At 55.9% G+C, this 15,085-nt stretch overlaps 1 protein-coding gene across 1 annotated transcript; it reads left to right on the forward strand.

Annotated features, from left to right (window-relative positions):
* The first annotated feature begins 12,364 nt into the window (after window positions 1-12,364).
* ATP6V1FNB (ATP6V1F neighbor) lies at window positions 12,365-13,898 on the forward strand. The gene is made up of 2 exons (XM_050930140.1): window positions 12,365-12,785; window positions 13,789-13,898. The coding sequence occupies exons 1-2, from the start codon at window positions 12,365-12,367 to the stop codon at window positions 13,896-13,898; spliced, it is 531 nt and encodes a 176-aa protein (XP_050786097.1).
* Window positions 13,899-15,085: the final 1,187 nt, after the last annotated feature.

Here is a 15,085-nt window from a genome sequence, read left to right on the forward strand (position 1 = left end):
CCTGGTTCCTGTGCTCTGTGCAGACACCCCCCCAGGGTGCTGTGCCCTAGAGCCCCCATTGGGGCAGAGAGCCAGCAGGGAGGGAGCACGGCTGGAGGACGGGGGGTTAAAACTGAGCCAGGCAGAGGAGCTGCCCTGTGCTGGGCTCCCTGCCTGTTCAGGACTGTTCCAGCCACCCCCAGCCAGCCAGGGCCGGTCCCAGCCCTGCTCCCTGGCTCTGCACTGGCGCTTTCCTGCTTCTGGGAGCTCACCGGTCACTTGGAGATGGGTGTGTGTGCAGTACTAACCCCCCCCCCTCCCCCCAGACCTGCCCCCTCCTCTGTGTGCACCTGCCCTTGGCAGGGGCTGGGAGGAGGCTGCTGGCTTTCAGCAGTCACCGGGCTGCCAGCAAACCTCCTCTCCAGGCAGGCGCTGGCTTGTCCCTGGCTTGGGGGGCTGCTTATGAGCCTGTCCCGTGACCCCGAAAGGGGAAGTGCCTTTGACTCACCCACATGCGACTCTGAGGAGTCGGCAGCTTCCTCACCCTCGGGACCAGCCCCAGGCCTGGTGGCCCTGATTCAGGCCAGCCTGGCTCGTGGCCCTGACCTAGGCCAGCGGAGGGACGTGCAGCAACCTGACAGCAGTCTCGCTTGGTGCCTGCTGCACGGGGGGCTCCCCTGCTGAGGCTGCCATGGCCCCAGAGCCCCAGGCTGTGGCATGGTGGCTGGGCCGGTAGCTGACTGGTGTGTGGTGCCCTCTGCCTGTCCAGGCTGCCAGCTCTGAATCCATGGGGACAGGCACTGGCTGGGGAGCTCAATGGCTGGTGAATCTGCTGCTCCTAAACATGGGGAGGGGGACTGAAGATAGGTGCTACTATCTCCTTCCCTTCCCCATGGGGCCCAGGGAAGCTGCAGGCTGCTCCTCTCCCTGCGCTGACTGCTTCCTGCCTCCCACGTTCAGTTTGGCCGTGTCCCGGCTGGCTGCAATGCTGGGCAGAGCCCTGAGTGGAGGAGCCGCCCTGTGACAGCTCCAGCCAGCCGGGGTTGGTCCCAGCCTGGGTCTGAGCCTGCCCTCCTGCCTGCTGGCAGCTCTGTCTCTGTCCCCTGCACAGAGCGTGACAGACCCAGTGGGACCCTGCTGCTGCCAGCAGGACTGGAGGGGGGGATGTGCTGAGCTGTGCAGGCTGGAGGGAGAGTTGTGGAGGTCCTGGGGCTTGTTAACCAGCCCACTGCACCCGGGGTGCTGGGAGCTGGCCCGGAGCTTCCAGTCTGTATTACATGGTGCCCACATAGCAGGCGGGCGCTAGAGCGGCCTGGGCGTCGGAGCCAGGAGGCCACTGAGCTGGGGCCGGGGATCAGCGATCGGCTCAGCGTGGATGAATTAACCAGTGTCACAGCTCGGGGGGCAGGCCTGGTTTATCCAGCTAGCTGGGCTGGCTCTAGCCAAGCTGCCATAGGAATGAGGGTGGGGCTGGGCTCTGTCCTGGAAGCAGAGGGCTGGTGAGCTGATCACAATGGGTCTCTGGGGCTGCCCTCAGATGGGTGCTGCTAGGGGAGGCTGGCAGCCTGCCCCCTCCAGGGCATCTCTGCTCCTTGCTCCCTGGGCAGGCTGGGAGGAGCCCAGGTGTTCTCTAGGGGGCATTGCCCACCAGCCAGACCTTAGAGTCGTTGAGTCCTCGCTGGTCCCACAGCCTGGTGCCGGCAGCCTTGGCCCAGAGTGTCGGCACAGAGCCTTCCCCAGCCCTAGGTGCCAGCCTGGGGCATCTGGCAGGTGCTGCTCTGTGGGACTTGATGTGAGCCAGAGAGGACCTCTCTGCTCCCTTCCTGTGAGGCCTGGGGGGCCTGTCTGTGCTCTGGCCCCCACCTGACCCCCCCCATTTCACTGCCCAGCATGTGGGGCACGCAAGCTTGGGGCTTTGCCCAGTCTATGAGGCTGGAGGGCAGCCCAGGTGGGTGACAGTGAGTTAGTTGTTCCCCTCCCTGGGGCTGTGGGGATCCCCTCCCTGTGGGGCAAAAGCCCCTCCAGCCAGCTGCTGTCACCCTGATTTCTGACTGCACCCTCCTCCCCCCATGCTGCTCCCTCTGAGCCCTGGCCTAAGCTTCCTACATGTCACTGGGCTGCCCTCTGCCCAGCTGGCAGAGCCTGTGGGCAACCCTTAGGCCTCCACACAGCTTGCTTCCTGCCAGCCTCAGGCTGCCCCTAATAGAGCCATGGGTCCTGCCACAAATACCCGCAGCCAGGCACTGACCTGCCCAATTTAAGTCTGTGGCAGAGCTGGGAACCCAGGAGTCCTGGCTGCTAGTGCCCACCACAGGCACAGCACCTGCCCCCTGGGGTTGGCATCCATTGGCCGGTGTCATTTGCCCTGGGTCCCTCTGCAAGTCCTTGAGGGGGCAGTATTCTAGTGGCCACAAGTACAAGCCCAGGTTTAATCCATTGGGGCTTGTCATGGAGTCCCCGGGCGATGCTCTGGAATTGCTCCCCACAGAGCCAGGCAGGACTTTGGGGAGCCGGACCCTTGGAGCATTCAGCATCCTCTGCCCCTCCGTGCGCTTCCCACAGCGAGTCCACCCCAGCGGGGTCCTGGGGCAGCCACAGGGTCCTGCACCCCCACTTTGCAGTCAGACGTGACTCTCAGCCAGCCAGTAACACAGAGGTTTATTCGATGACGGGAACAGGGTCTAAAACAGAGCTTGTAGGTACCACAAACCGGACCCCTCGGCCAGGTTCATTCTGGGGGGCAGCGAGCCAGACCCCCACATCTGCCCTCACTTCCCGTCCCCAGCCAGCTCCAGACTGAAACCCCCTCCTGTCTGCCCAGTTCCTTTCCTGGGCCAGAAGGTCACCTGATCTCTTTGTCTCCAACACCTTCAGCTGGCACCTTTGCAGAGGTGGGACCCAGGCCAGCAGTTGCCAGGAGACAGAGTATCAGGCATTTAGGTGCACTGGCCCCTTGCTCTGCAGCAACCACACCCCCTTATCCCACCACCTAGATACTTAAGAACTGCAGAGGGGACACTGAGGCACCAACTGTCACAGAGTGTGGGGGAGTCAGGGCCCTGCACCCCCAGCTTCCTGCTATTCACCCGAACTCTGAGCCAGCCAGTAAAGCAGAAGGTTTATTTAGATGACAGGAACACAGTCCAAAACACATCTTGCAGGCACGGACAACAGGACCCTCCCCCTCCCAGTTAGGTCCATCTTGGGGTCCCAGGAGCACCACAGCCCCCTTGGGGGCCAGAGCCCTGTCTGCACTTTCCTCCATTCCCCAGCCACCTCCTGAAAACTCCTCTCCCAGCATCTCCTCTCCCAGCCTTTGTTCAGCTTCCCGGGCAGAGGTGTCACCTGGCCTCTACCCCCTTCCTGGGGTCTCACGTTACATGCGCAGGTCTCCTCCCTCCAGCTAGTCTCCCATCCCCAGTGCAGACTGTCCTCCCAGGCCAACACTCCCCACTCAGCAATCACAGACCACAGTAAGACCCGTCCCAGTTCGTCTCACCAACTATTCAGAGAAAAGCACAAGAGTCCTTGTGGTACATTAGAGACTAGCACGTTTATTTCAGCCTGAGCTTTTGTGGGCTACAGCCCACTTCATGGGCTGCACAGAATGGAACTAATAGCGAGGAGATATTGACACACACAACATGAAAAGGGGGAAGTAGCCAAACCAACTGTAAGAGGCCAGTCAATCGAGATGAGCTGTCGTCAGCAGGAGAAAAACCCTTCCCAGTGATAACTGAGATGCCCTACAGGAGGTATGAGGAGAACTTAACATAGGGAAATAGAATCAATTAGTGTAATGACTCAACCAATCCCAGTTCATCACAGGGCCCCCCACCCCTCCCCTAGGAAGGGGCTGGGCTTTGCCCCAGGCGATGCAGGTTGGGGAGGAGGGGTGAAACGACGCTGCCTCTGGTGGGACACAACTGAAAGTGTCAATTCAGGACAAATTGCTCAGAGCAGGGCAGTCATAGCCCCCGGCTGGGGTTTCTCTGCACACCCAGGCAAACCAAACCAGCTGGCCAGAGAGGACTTTGGTCTCACCCCACTGGCTAACCACAAGTCACACCAGCAGTTCCCTCAGACACTCGTTTCCCAGTATCACCACCAGGGCTGGTCGTCATGGGGACGAATGGTTATGAAAACTAACACCCCAGTACAAGAAAAAAGGTTCCCCCGATCCCCAAGGACCAAGCCCCAGGCCCAGGTCAAATGGTAACTTAGATCGTATCCAAATACACATCAGATGCATAGACTGGAACATACAGTAAGAAGATACAGATACACATACAGAGAAGGGGAAAAGGTGGGAGTTACCCATCCAACTCTGAGAGGCTAATTAATTAAGATGAGCTACCATCTGCAGGAGGAAAAAAAACTTTTGTAATGATAATCAAGGTAATTAACTCTTCCGGGCCCTGTGTCACCTTCAATGAGATTATATTGCTGTGATGAAGTGGCAGGGGGGCTCTAGGCTGGAGGGGGGGGGGCAGGCAGAGCCCACCTGGATGCAGGGGGACTGGGATGTGCTGGGCTGAGGAAGGCCAGGCCTGAGGGCTGGAGAGTTCCCTGTGCTGGGTTCAGATGCTCGATAACCCTCCTGTGTTACGCTGGCTGCTAGTGGCTCCGGGCTAGAGAACAGGGCGGCATTATTCCCTCTGGGAGTGGAGGCCCTGGGGATCCAGAGCGAGTGGGCTCCCTGAGGGGACCCACAGAAGAGACAGGGGTGCTAAGGCTCTGAGAGGTGCAGTTCAGGAGGTGGAGGGGCCTGACCCTGGGAGAGAGTGGACCCCCCATCAAGGGCTGTTGCATTAAAGGGGGTTTCCCCCCATGGACCTCATGGGGCCAAGAGTGGGCATGATCTGTGAGTCCGTGACAACTACATTCATAACATCAAGGGGGGGTGACTCCCAGAGCAGCCCCCTCCTTTCCCATCAGAACCAGTACAGCCCTGGCCCATCCGATCCTGGGGGCAGCTGGTCCCCGTCCCCCCCAAGCACCGAGGGGGCAGAGGTGCCACAGGGACAGGCAGCATGGGAGCAGCGATGCCCAGCCTCAGTGCTCCCTGGGCTGACCAGCAGGGACCGCAGGCAGCCGTGGGGATGGAGGGCTCCCTGGGGGGGCTGCTCTGGGTGAGATTGTCAAACCTTTAGTCCCAGATTTGGACCTTAGCGTCCAAAATATGGGGGTTAGCATGAAAACCTCCAAGCTTAGTTACCAGCTTGGACCTGGTACTTGCTGCCACCACCCAAAAAATTAGAGTGTTTTGGGGCACTCTGGTCCCCCTGAAAAACCTTCCCTGGGGACCCCAAGACCCAAATCCCTTGAGTCTCACAACAAAGGGAAATAATCCTTTTTCCCTTCCCCCCTCCAGGTGCTCCTGGAGAGATACACAGACACAAGCTCTGTGAATCCAAACAGAGTGACTCCCCCTCTCCGTTCCCAGTCCTGGAAACAAAAGCACTTTCCTCTTCACCCAGAGGGAATGCAAAATCAGGCTAGCAAATCCAACACACACAGATCTCCCCCTGATTTCTTCCTCCCACCAATTCCCTGGTGAGTACAGACTCAATTTCCCTGAAGTAAAGAAAAACTCCAACAGGTCTTAAAAGAAAGCTTTATATAAAAAAGAAAGAAAAATACATACAAATGGTCTCTCTGTATTAAGGTGACAAAATACAGGGTGAATTGCTTAAAAGAATATTGAATAAACAGCCTTATTCAAAAAGAATACAAATTAAAGCACTCCAGCACTTATATTCATGCAAATACCAAAGAAAAGAAACCATATAACTTACTATCTGATCTCTTTGTCCTTACACTTAGAAACAGAAGATTAGAAAGTAAAACTACTTCTCCAAAGCTCAGAGAAAGCAGGCAGACAGACAAAGACCTTAGACACAAAATTCCCTCCACCCAAAGTTGAAAAAATCCGGTTTCCTGATTGGTCCTCTGGTCAGGTGCTTCAGGTGAAAGAGACATTAACCCTTAGCTATCTGTTTATGACACGCCCCCCAAATTGCAGACAGTGGGGAAGCTCACTGGCGGCGATTTCCTTCTAGAAATTTAAAATAAACAGATTACTACAACACATGCACCTTTACATATACTACTAAGTATATAACTAACAGACTTATACATTTTAAGAACACTTTTTAACTACTGAAATCTGGGAAACTCTCACGGGAGAGTGCATCAGCAACTTTGTTAGAAGCTCCTGTGATGTGTTGAATTTCAAAATCAAAATCTTGGAGAGCTAAACTCCAACGAAGAAGTTTCTTGTTGTTCCCCTTGGCAGTATGAAGCCACTTTAGTGCAGCATGGTCAGTTTGTAGTTGGAACCGCCGTCCCCAAACATATGGGCGTAGCTTTTCCAGGGCGTACACAATGGCATAGCATTCCTTTTCACTGACTGACCAGTGACTTTCCCTCTCAGACAGTTTCTTGCTGAGAAACACGACAGGATGGAAGTTGTGATCTGTTGCTTCCTGCATGAGCACTGCTCCTATACCACGCTCAGATGCATCCGTGGTTACTAGGAATGGCTTGTCAAAGTCCGGGGCCCTGAGTACAGGGTCAGACATGAGCATCGCCTTAAGCTGGGTAAAGGCATTTTGACACTCATCAGTCCACTTAACTGCATTTGGCTGGGTCTTTTTGGTCAGGTCGGTCAGTGGGGCAGCGATTTGGCTGTAGTGTGGTACAAATCGCCTGTAGTATCCGGCCAAGCCTAAGAAGGATTGGACCTGCTTTTTGGACCGTGGGACAGGCCACTTTTGGATAGCATCCACCTTAGCCTGTAGGGGGTTTATGGTTCCTTGACCCACCTGGTGCCCCAGGTAAGTCACTCTGTTTTGGCCTATTTGACACTTTTTGGCCTTAACAGTTAGTCCGGCCTGCCTGATGCGCTCAAAGACCTTTTCCAGGTGTAGTAGGTGTTCGGGCCAGGAATCTGAAAAAATGGCCACATCATCGAGGTAGGCGACTGCAAATTCTCCCAGTCCAACTAGTAGACCATCTACCAGCCTCTGGAAGGTGGCGGGTGCATTTCGAAGGCCGAAAGGACATTGAATTCAGACACCCCCGCATGGGTGACGAATGCTGACCTCTCCTTGGCAGGTTCATCTAGCGGTACTTGCCAGTACCCCTTGGTTAAGTCTATTGTAGACATGAACTGGGCACGTCCCAACTTCTCCAATAGCTCATCGGTGCGTGGCATTGGATAGTTGTCCGGACGAGTTACCGCATTTAGCTTACGGTAGTCCACGCAAAAGCGTATTTCCCCATCTGGTTTGGGTACCAGAACCACTGGAGATGCCCATGCACTGGAAGATGGGCGGATTATACCCATCTGTAGCATGTTCTGGATCTCCCGTTCTATAGCAGCTTGGGCATGAGGAGACATCCGGTAGGGTGGGGTTCTGATTGAGTGAGCATTACCTGTATCAATGGAGTGGTATGCCAGTTCAGTCCGTCCTGGGGTGGCTGAGAACAATGGGGCGAAGCTAGTGCACAGCTCCTTGATTTGTCGCAGCTGCAGACGTTCCAGGGTGGTTGAGAGGTTCACCTCTTCCACGCCACCGTCTTTTTTCCCGTCGTAGTAGACACCGTCAGGCCACTCAGCATCATCTCCCTGGACTGTAAACTGACAAACCTGTAAATCTCTGGAATAGAAAGGCTTGAGAGAATTAACATGGTACACTTTAGGCTTTAGTGAGGAATTGGGAAATGCTATGAGGTAGTTTACAGTTCCCAGGCGCTCTTGGACCGTGAGTGGCCCTTCCCATGATGCTTCCATCTTATGGGCCTGTTGCGCCTTCAAGACCATAACCTGGTCTCCTACCTTGAAGGAACGTTCTCTGGCATGTCTGTCATGCCAGACCTTTTGCTCTTCCTAAGCATTCTTTAGGTTCTCTCTAGCAAAGGCTAAAGAGTGTCGGAGGGTGCTTTGTAGGTTGCTTACAAAGTCCAGAATGTTAGTTCCTGGAGAAGGCGTAAACCCCTCCCATTGCTGCTTCACCAACTGTAATGGCCCCTTAACCTCGTGACCATACACAAGTTCAAATGGTGAAAACCCTAAACTGGGATGTGGTACAGCCCTGTAGGCAAACAGCAACTGCTGCAACACTAGGTCCCAATTATTGGAGAATTCGTTGATGAATTTTCGTATCATGGCCCCCAAAGTTCCATTGAACCTTTCCACCAGGCCATTGGTTTGATGGTGGTACGGGGTGGCAACCAAGTGATTCACCCCATGAGTTTCCCCCAGTTTTTCCATGGTCCCTGCCAGGAAATTAGACCCTGAATCTGTAAGGATGTCGGAGGGCCAACCTACACTGGCAAAGATGTCTGTTAGGGCCAGGCACACAGTGTTAGCCCTGGTGTTGCCTAGAGCTACTGCTTCCGGCCATCGGGTAGCAAAGTCCACTAAAGTCAGTACGTACTGCTTTCCTCTGGGTGTCTTTTTTGGGAAAGGACCCAGAATATCCACAGCTACTCGCTGAAATGGGACCTCAATTATGGGGAGTGGCTGGAGAGGGGCCTTGACCTGGTCTTGAGGCTTTCCCACTCTTTGGCATACCTCACAAGACCGGACATACTTGGCAACATCCTTGCCCATCCCCTCCCAGTGGAAGGACTTCCCCAACCGGTCCTTGGTTCTGTTCACCCCAGCATGGCCACTGGGATGATCATGGGCTAAGCTTAAGAGCTTCCCCCGGTACTTAGTTGGAACCACCAACTGTTTTTGCGGCTGCCATTCTTCCCGGTGTCCACCAGAAAGAATTTCCTTGTATAAAAGTCCTTGGTCTATAACAAACCGGGATCGATTAGAAGAGCTGAGAGGCGGTGGGGTGCTCCGTGCCGCCGCCCACGCTTTCTAAAGGCTGTCATCTGCTTCCTGCTCAGTCTGGAACTGTTCCCTTGAGGCTGGGGTCACCAGTTCTTCCTCAGACTGTGGACTTGGGCTTGGTCCCTCTGGAAGCGATGTAGGTGATGGGGTTGTTTCCGTTGCTGGTGAACCGCTCTCCGCTGGTGCACCTGAGGGTATTTCAGGCTCTGGCTGAGCCTTTTGGGTATGGCTGTCTGTTGCTTCTGCCAGTTTTGGCTCGCTGGCGCCCTCTGGCGGTGAGTTTGAAGATGGGGTTGCAATGGCTGGTGCTGGTTGCTGTTCCAGTTCCGGGCCTGGGACTGGAGGTGCTGTGGCTGTTTCAGTGGTTGGCATGGAATCCGGGTCCACTACCTCTGTCTGGGTCTCTGGTAACACAGACGGGGCCTCTGTGGACGGCTCAGGAACAGGAATGGGTCTGGAAGCTTGCCTGGTTTGGCTACGTGTAACCATTCCCACTCTCTTGGCCCGCCTCACCTGGTTGGCCAAGTCTTCCCCCAGTAGCATGGGGATAGGATAATTGTCATAGACTGCAAAAGTCCACATTCCTGACCAGCCTTTGTACTGGACAGGCAGTTGAGCTGTAGGCAAGTCTACAGCTTGTGACATGAAGGGGTAAATTGTAACTTTGGCCTTTGGGTTGATGAATTTGGGGTCAACGAAGGATTGGTGGATAGCTGACACTTGTGCCCCCGTGTCTCTCCACGCAGTAACCTTCTTTCCGCCCACTCTCAAATTTTCCCTTCGCTCCAAGGGTATTTGAGAGGCATCCGGGCCTGGGGATCTTTGGTGTGATGGTGGGGTAATGAATTGCACTCGCATGGTGTTCTTGGGACAGTTGGCCTTGATATGTCCCAGTTCATTACACTTAAAGCATCTTCCATCTGATGGGTCACTGGGCCGAGGTGAGTTACTGGAGACTGGTGAGGTGGACGAATAGGGCGTCTGTGGCTTTACTTGGGTTGTATGTGGGGTCTTTGGCTGTCCTCGGTTGTAAGGTTTATGGTCGGTGTGCCCCCTGGGGTAATCGTTCCCCTTGACAGTAGCTTTCTTGCTTTCTGCCACTTCCATCCATTTGGCTCCAATCTCCCCCGCCTCAGCGAGATCTTTGGGTTTTCCATCTTGTATGTACCTTGTGATGTCTTCAGGAACACCATCCAAGAACTGCTCCATTTGTATGAGGAGGTGCAGTTCTTCCAAGGTTTTAACATTGTGTCCTGATATCCAGGCCTCATAATTTTTTGCAACGTAGTAGGCGTGTTTGGGAAATGGCACATCTGGTTTCCACTTTTGGGTTCTGAAGCGCCGACGGGCATGATCTGGGGTTATCCTCATTCTGTATCTGGCCTTGGTTTGAAAAAGTTTATAGTCATTCATTTGCTGCTTAGGCATTTCAGCTGCCACCTCTGCTAAAGGTCCACTGAGCTGTGACCTCAATTCTACCATGTACTGGTCTTTGGGGATGCTGTACCCAAGACAGGCTCTTTCAAAATTTTCCAAGAAGGCCTCGGTGTCATCACCTGCCTTGTAGGTGGGAAATTTCCTGTGCTGTGGAGCAATAATTGGCGCTGGGTTGTTAGGGTTGGCTGGCACATGCAGCCCAGCTTTTGCCAAGTCCAGTTCATGTTTTCTCTGTTTTTCCTTCTCTTCATTTTCTTTTTGTTGTTTTTCCATTTCTCGGCGGTGGGCCAACTCTTCTTCTTCTAGTTTTCTTTTGTGTGCTGCCTCTTTGGCTGCCTGTTCTCTTTGGTAGGCTGCCAGTTTGATGCTTTCTTCCTTTTCTTTCAGCTCCATCTCTTTTTGTTTTATTTCTAGTTCCTGTTTGTATTTTTCCATCTCTCGCCTGTGTTCAGCTTCTTTGATTTGTTCTTCGGCCTCAATTTTTGCCTTAGAAGTCATGGTTCCTGTTTTCTTGTGTTGGGGTGCCCTCCGGTGTTTATCTTCTGAACTGCAGGTTCTCTGTTGCCTCCTGAAGTCTGCCTAGGAACAGTGCCTTTAGCTAATCTTCAATGTTAAGTAAACCTGAAAAACCACTTTATTTGCATGTATATAGTGCTGGTAATGACTCTCAATGGGAGAGCTATTGCATGACAAAAGACCTGTAACAGCTCCTTAATGGCTTCTTGCTTAATATGCAAGCCACAAACTGCCAGAGAGAGCAGAAAAAAAAATTCTCTCTGGTTCCCTTTTAAAACCAAACTGTTTCTCTCTGCTAAAAAGCCCCTAGCAGAGAAAAGAAAAATAAAATATTTCTACTGGCTTCTGGATTCTGTCTATCCCGTAACCGCTGCCACTCATGTCAAATCTTAGTCCCAGATTTGGACCTTAGCGTCCAAAATATGGGGGTTAGCATGAAAACCTCCAAGCTTAGTTACCAGCTTGGACCTGGTACTTGCTGCCACCACCCAAAAAATTAGAGTGTTTTGGGGCACTCTGGTCCCCCTGAAAAACCTTCCCTGGGGACCCCAAGACCCAAATCCCTTGAGTCTCACAACAAAGGGAAATAATCCTTTTTCCCTTCCCCCCTCCAGGTGCTCCTGGAGAGATACACAGACACAAGCTCTGTGAATCCAAACAGAGTGACTCCCCCTCTCCGTTCCCAGTCCTGGAAACAAAAGCACTTTCCTCTTCACCCAGAGGGAATGCAAAATCAGGCTAGCAAATCCAACACACACAGATCTCCCCCTGATTTCTTCCTCCCACCAATTCCCTGGTGAGTACAGACTCAATTTCCCTGAAGTAAAGAAAAACTCCAACAGGTCTTAAAAGAAAGCTTTATATAAAAAAGAAAGAAAAATACATACAAATGGTCTCTCTGTATTAAGGTGACAAAATACAGGGTGAATTGCTTAAAAGAATATTGAATAAACAGCCTTATTCAAAAAGAATACAAATTAAAGCACTCCAGCACTTATATTCATGCAAATACCAAAGAAAAGAAACCATATAACTTACTATCTGATCTCTTTGTCCTTACACTTAGAAACAGAAGATTAGAAAGTAAAACTACTTCTCCAAAGCTCAGAGAAAGCAGGCAGACAGACAAAGACCTTAGACACAAAATTCCCTCCACCCAAAGTTGAAAAAATCCGGTTTCCTGATTGGTCCTCTGGTCAGGTGCTTCAGGTGAAAGAGACATTAACCCTTAGCTATCTGTTTATGACAGAGATTCAGACGTCCCTGCCCTGGAGCCATGTCTGGGGCCCCGGAGCAGAGCAGCCGGGTCAGTGCCAGGCAGCCCCTTGCCCCCTGGCCTCTGTGAGCTCAGGGGTGTGATGCAGCTGCCATGGCAACACAGCTGAAAATGGTACCAGCTGCCTGTGGGCTGGGGTGGGGGCAGCAGGGACAGGACCCGAGCCCCAGACTTGTGTCCACAGGGTGCCCGTGGGGTGCAGCTCAGCCTTGCCACAGGGAGGCACCCTGCAGCACTCCAGCCCGGGGCAGGAGCCGGGGGGCGGCTGAGCGCAGGGAGCCCGGGGGCAGCCGGCTGGTGCCACCATGGCGCGGCAGCTGAACGTGGACACGCTGCAGCAGGACTTCTGGAAGGAGGAGTATCTCAAGGAGCTGATGCTCCGCTTCCGCTGGCACCAGCGCTATGGGGCATCCGTCAAGGCCAGGCAGGAGCAGCTGCGCCAGCGGCGGCAGGCCACCAAGGTGCCACTCAAGCTGCCCGTCCTCCCGTCTCCGGCACCTGTGCCCCCGGCCGAGCAGCCACCCGAGGAGCCCGCTGGGGCCGCCGGGGGCATCCTGGAGGGGGAGATGAAGCCCGTGGCCCCGGAGGTGCGGCAGCTGCTGTACCAGGGCGTCTCCCAGGACGGCGAGGGCCGGCGGCGCTACCTGACCCGCCGCACGGCCTGCGCGCCCGAGGAGAAGTACTACACCCCCGTCACCACCAACTTCGTCTACGGCTGGCAGATGGGTGAGCCAGGGCGGCGGGTGCTGGGGGGCAGAGCCCTGCCCGTGACTCAAGTCTGTGCCCATAGGGCCCTCTCGCCCCATAGCCCAGGACCGCACTGGCGTAGGGGGCGCAGCGGAGGCACAGCTGCGGGTTCCACTAGGTGGCGCTCTCCCCTGGGGCAGTACCTCCAGACGGCTCCATGACGCCGGCTGTGACCTCGCAGCAGGCTGGGCCAATCAGCACAGCCAGCCTGTGCTCATTTGCATACTGCAAATCTCTAGTGGCAGCAACTGGCTCTGTTTGCCAGGGGGTCCCCCCCAGGTGGGGACACCTGTCTGGCACAGGGGGGTTTGTACTAATAGTGCAATCACGTGTGTGTGTGGTGGGGAAGTGCTGCCCTCTGCTGGATGGAATGAGATCTCTTCTGCTGTGTGTCATAGGCCCTATAGTGTGGGGATGTGATGGAGATTCCCCAGTGGCTCAAGAGGCAGGGTCGTAGTTTTTGGCTAGGTGGCTCTAGTGCTGAGGGGGCCTGGCATGCAGCCCAGCGCCAGCTGTGACAACCCTCGAGTGAACCCCTTCCCCCAGGCTCTCAGCGTTTGCAGCTGCAGCCAGATCCCACATGGGCTCTCGAAGGGCCATGACCATCACCATGTCCCCTCGGCCTTCACATTCGCTGCACTTCCCTCCCGGGGGAGGCCTCCCAGCTGGACTGGCCCAACAGCTTCCCCCAGCTGCCCTGCAAGCCAGCTCCTCAGGCCACGGCGGCCTCATGCCACAACCCTGGACCAGGGCACCAGGACTCGGGGTTAAAGCTGGGGTCCCCTCCTGGCTCACCGGGCACGCAGTGGGGGTGCTGAGCCCTGGACAGGGCAGTGTCACCACTCTGGGGTGTCAGGGGACCCCCTCCCTGGAGCGAGATATTGGGACCCGGGAAAGGTTGGCAATGAGTCAGCTCTGGGGTAGGGGTCTGGGGTTCTAATAGGCCCCCCCACAGCTCACCCCCCCTTGTGTCTCTGCCCAGGGAAAGTCAGCAAAGTCTACGTGCCCCCGTCACCCAAGTGCCGCATTGAGAGCTTCTTCCGCAAGAACGGGGCCTTCTCGCTGCTGGACCCGCGCGACGTGGCCATGTGAGAGCCGGGCCCCCCGCCACGGGGCTCTGGGCCTGGGGCCGGGCCAGTCCCCCCCACCCCTGGACCACGCTGGCTGCTTGGGGCACTGGGCTTTCCTAACACGACTGCCTGGTGCTGCCCCCGCTGGCTCTGAGCATCCTTCAGCCACCCGGCCGGGCACTAACCAAACGTAGGGCCCGTGGGCCTCCCCTTTAACTGCCGCCAAGGCAGCTGGGCCTGGCCCCCGACTCTAGCAGCGCCCAAGCCTGCTTGGCCATTGCCTAGCCTGCCAGGCCCCCTCGCAGCAAGGTCGGGGCTCTGGGAGTGGCACCTGGCGAGGGGCGGGCTGGCACCAGGATGGCACCCTGAGCCCAGGGTGGGCACAGGAGGCCAGCAGGGCCTGGCGTGTCCTTCATGGTAACAGCCCAGGGCCCAGGGAAGGTGGACGGTGGGTGACTTTATTGCGGGCCATGCCAGGCTGGGCTGCATGTGGGCAGAGCCATTGCATAGCCCTGCGGGCTCCTCTCCAGTGCCAGGGGACTCCCCTGCCCAGCCAGAGTCGCCATCCACTGGGGCTCTCCGGTGGCTGCCCACCGTCCTCACTTGCAGCCCCTCGCCCTCTTGGTGGGGACCCTCCCGAGAGCGAACATGGGGAGAAGGGGACCGTAGCCCCACAGCACCCCTGAGCCTGCTCTCCAGCCCCTGGGAATGGCCCCTTCCCTGTGCCCTAGCCCCACCGTGCCTAGGGTGACCAGGGAGAGACAGGGCCAGCCCTGCACACACCCGGCCGTGGTGTCTGCCCCACCTCAGTCAACGCCCACAGTGGCTGGGCAGCAACTGTGGGGCTTGGCCGTGGGGCCTGCAGCGGGTGCTGGGGGGGTGGCTCTGGCTCCCTGGACTCCCCAGGCACTCGGGGCTCTAGCACTGCTCTCAGGGGGGCGCCACAGACCCTGGGGCAGTGTGGCATCTCTCAGGGCGCACTCTCACCAGGGCAAGCCCCCTTGGCTACAGCGCCTGCTGGGTCTGACCTTGGAGCATTCAGCCTGCCTGGGGCAGCCTAACGCACCCTCAGCGGGGCCCTGCACCCCCACTCCGCAGTCAGCAGTGACTCCCAGCCAGCCAGCGTGGGGGACAGGAGGGTTATTAGTGGTCAGGAACAGCGCAGAACAGAGCTCTGTTTGCACAGAAAGCAGGAACCTGCAGCAAAGT

The sequence above is a fragment of the Gopherus flavomarginatus genome, chromosome 1 (genome assembly GCF_025201925.1).
Source record: "Gopherus flavomarginatus isolate rGopFla2 chromosome 1, rGopFla2.mat.asm, whole genome shotgun sequence".
Lineage (NCBI taxonomy): Eukaryota > Metazoa > Chordata > Testudines > Testudinidae > Gopherus > Gopherus flavomarginatus.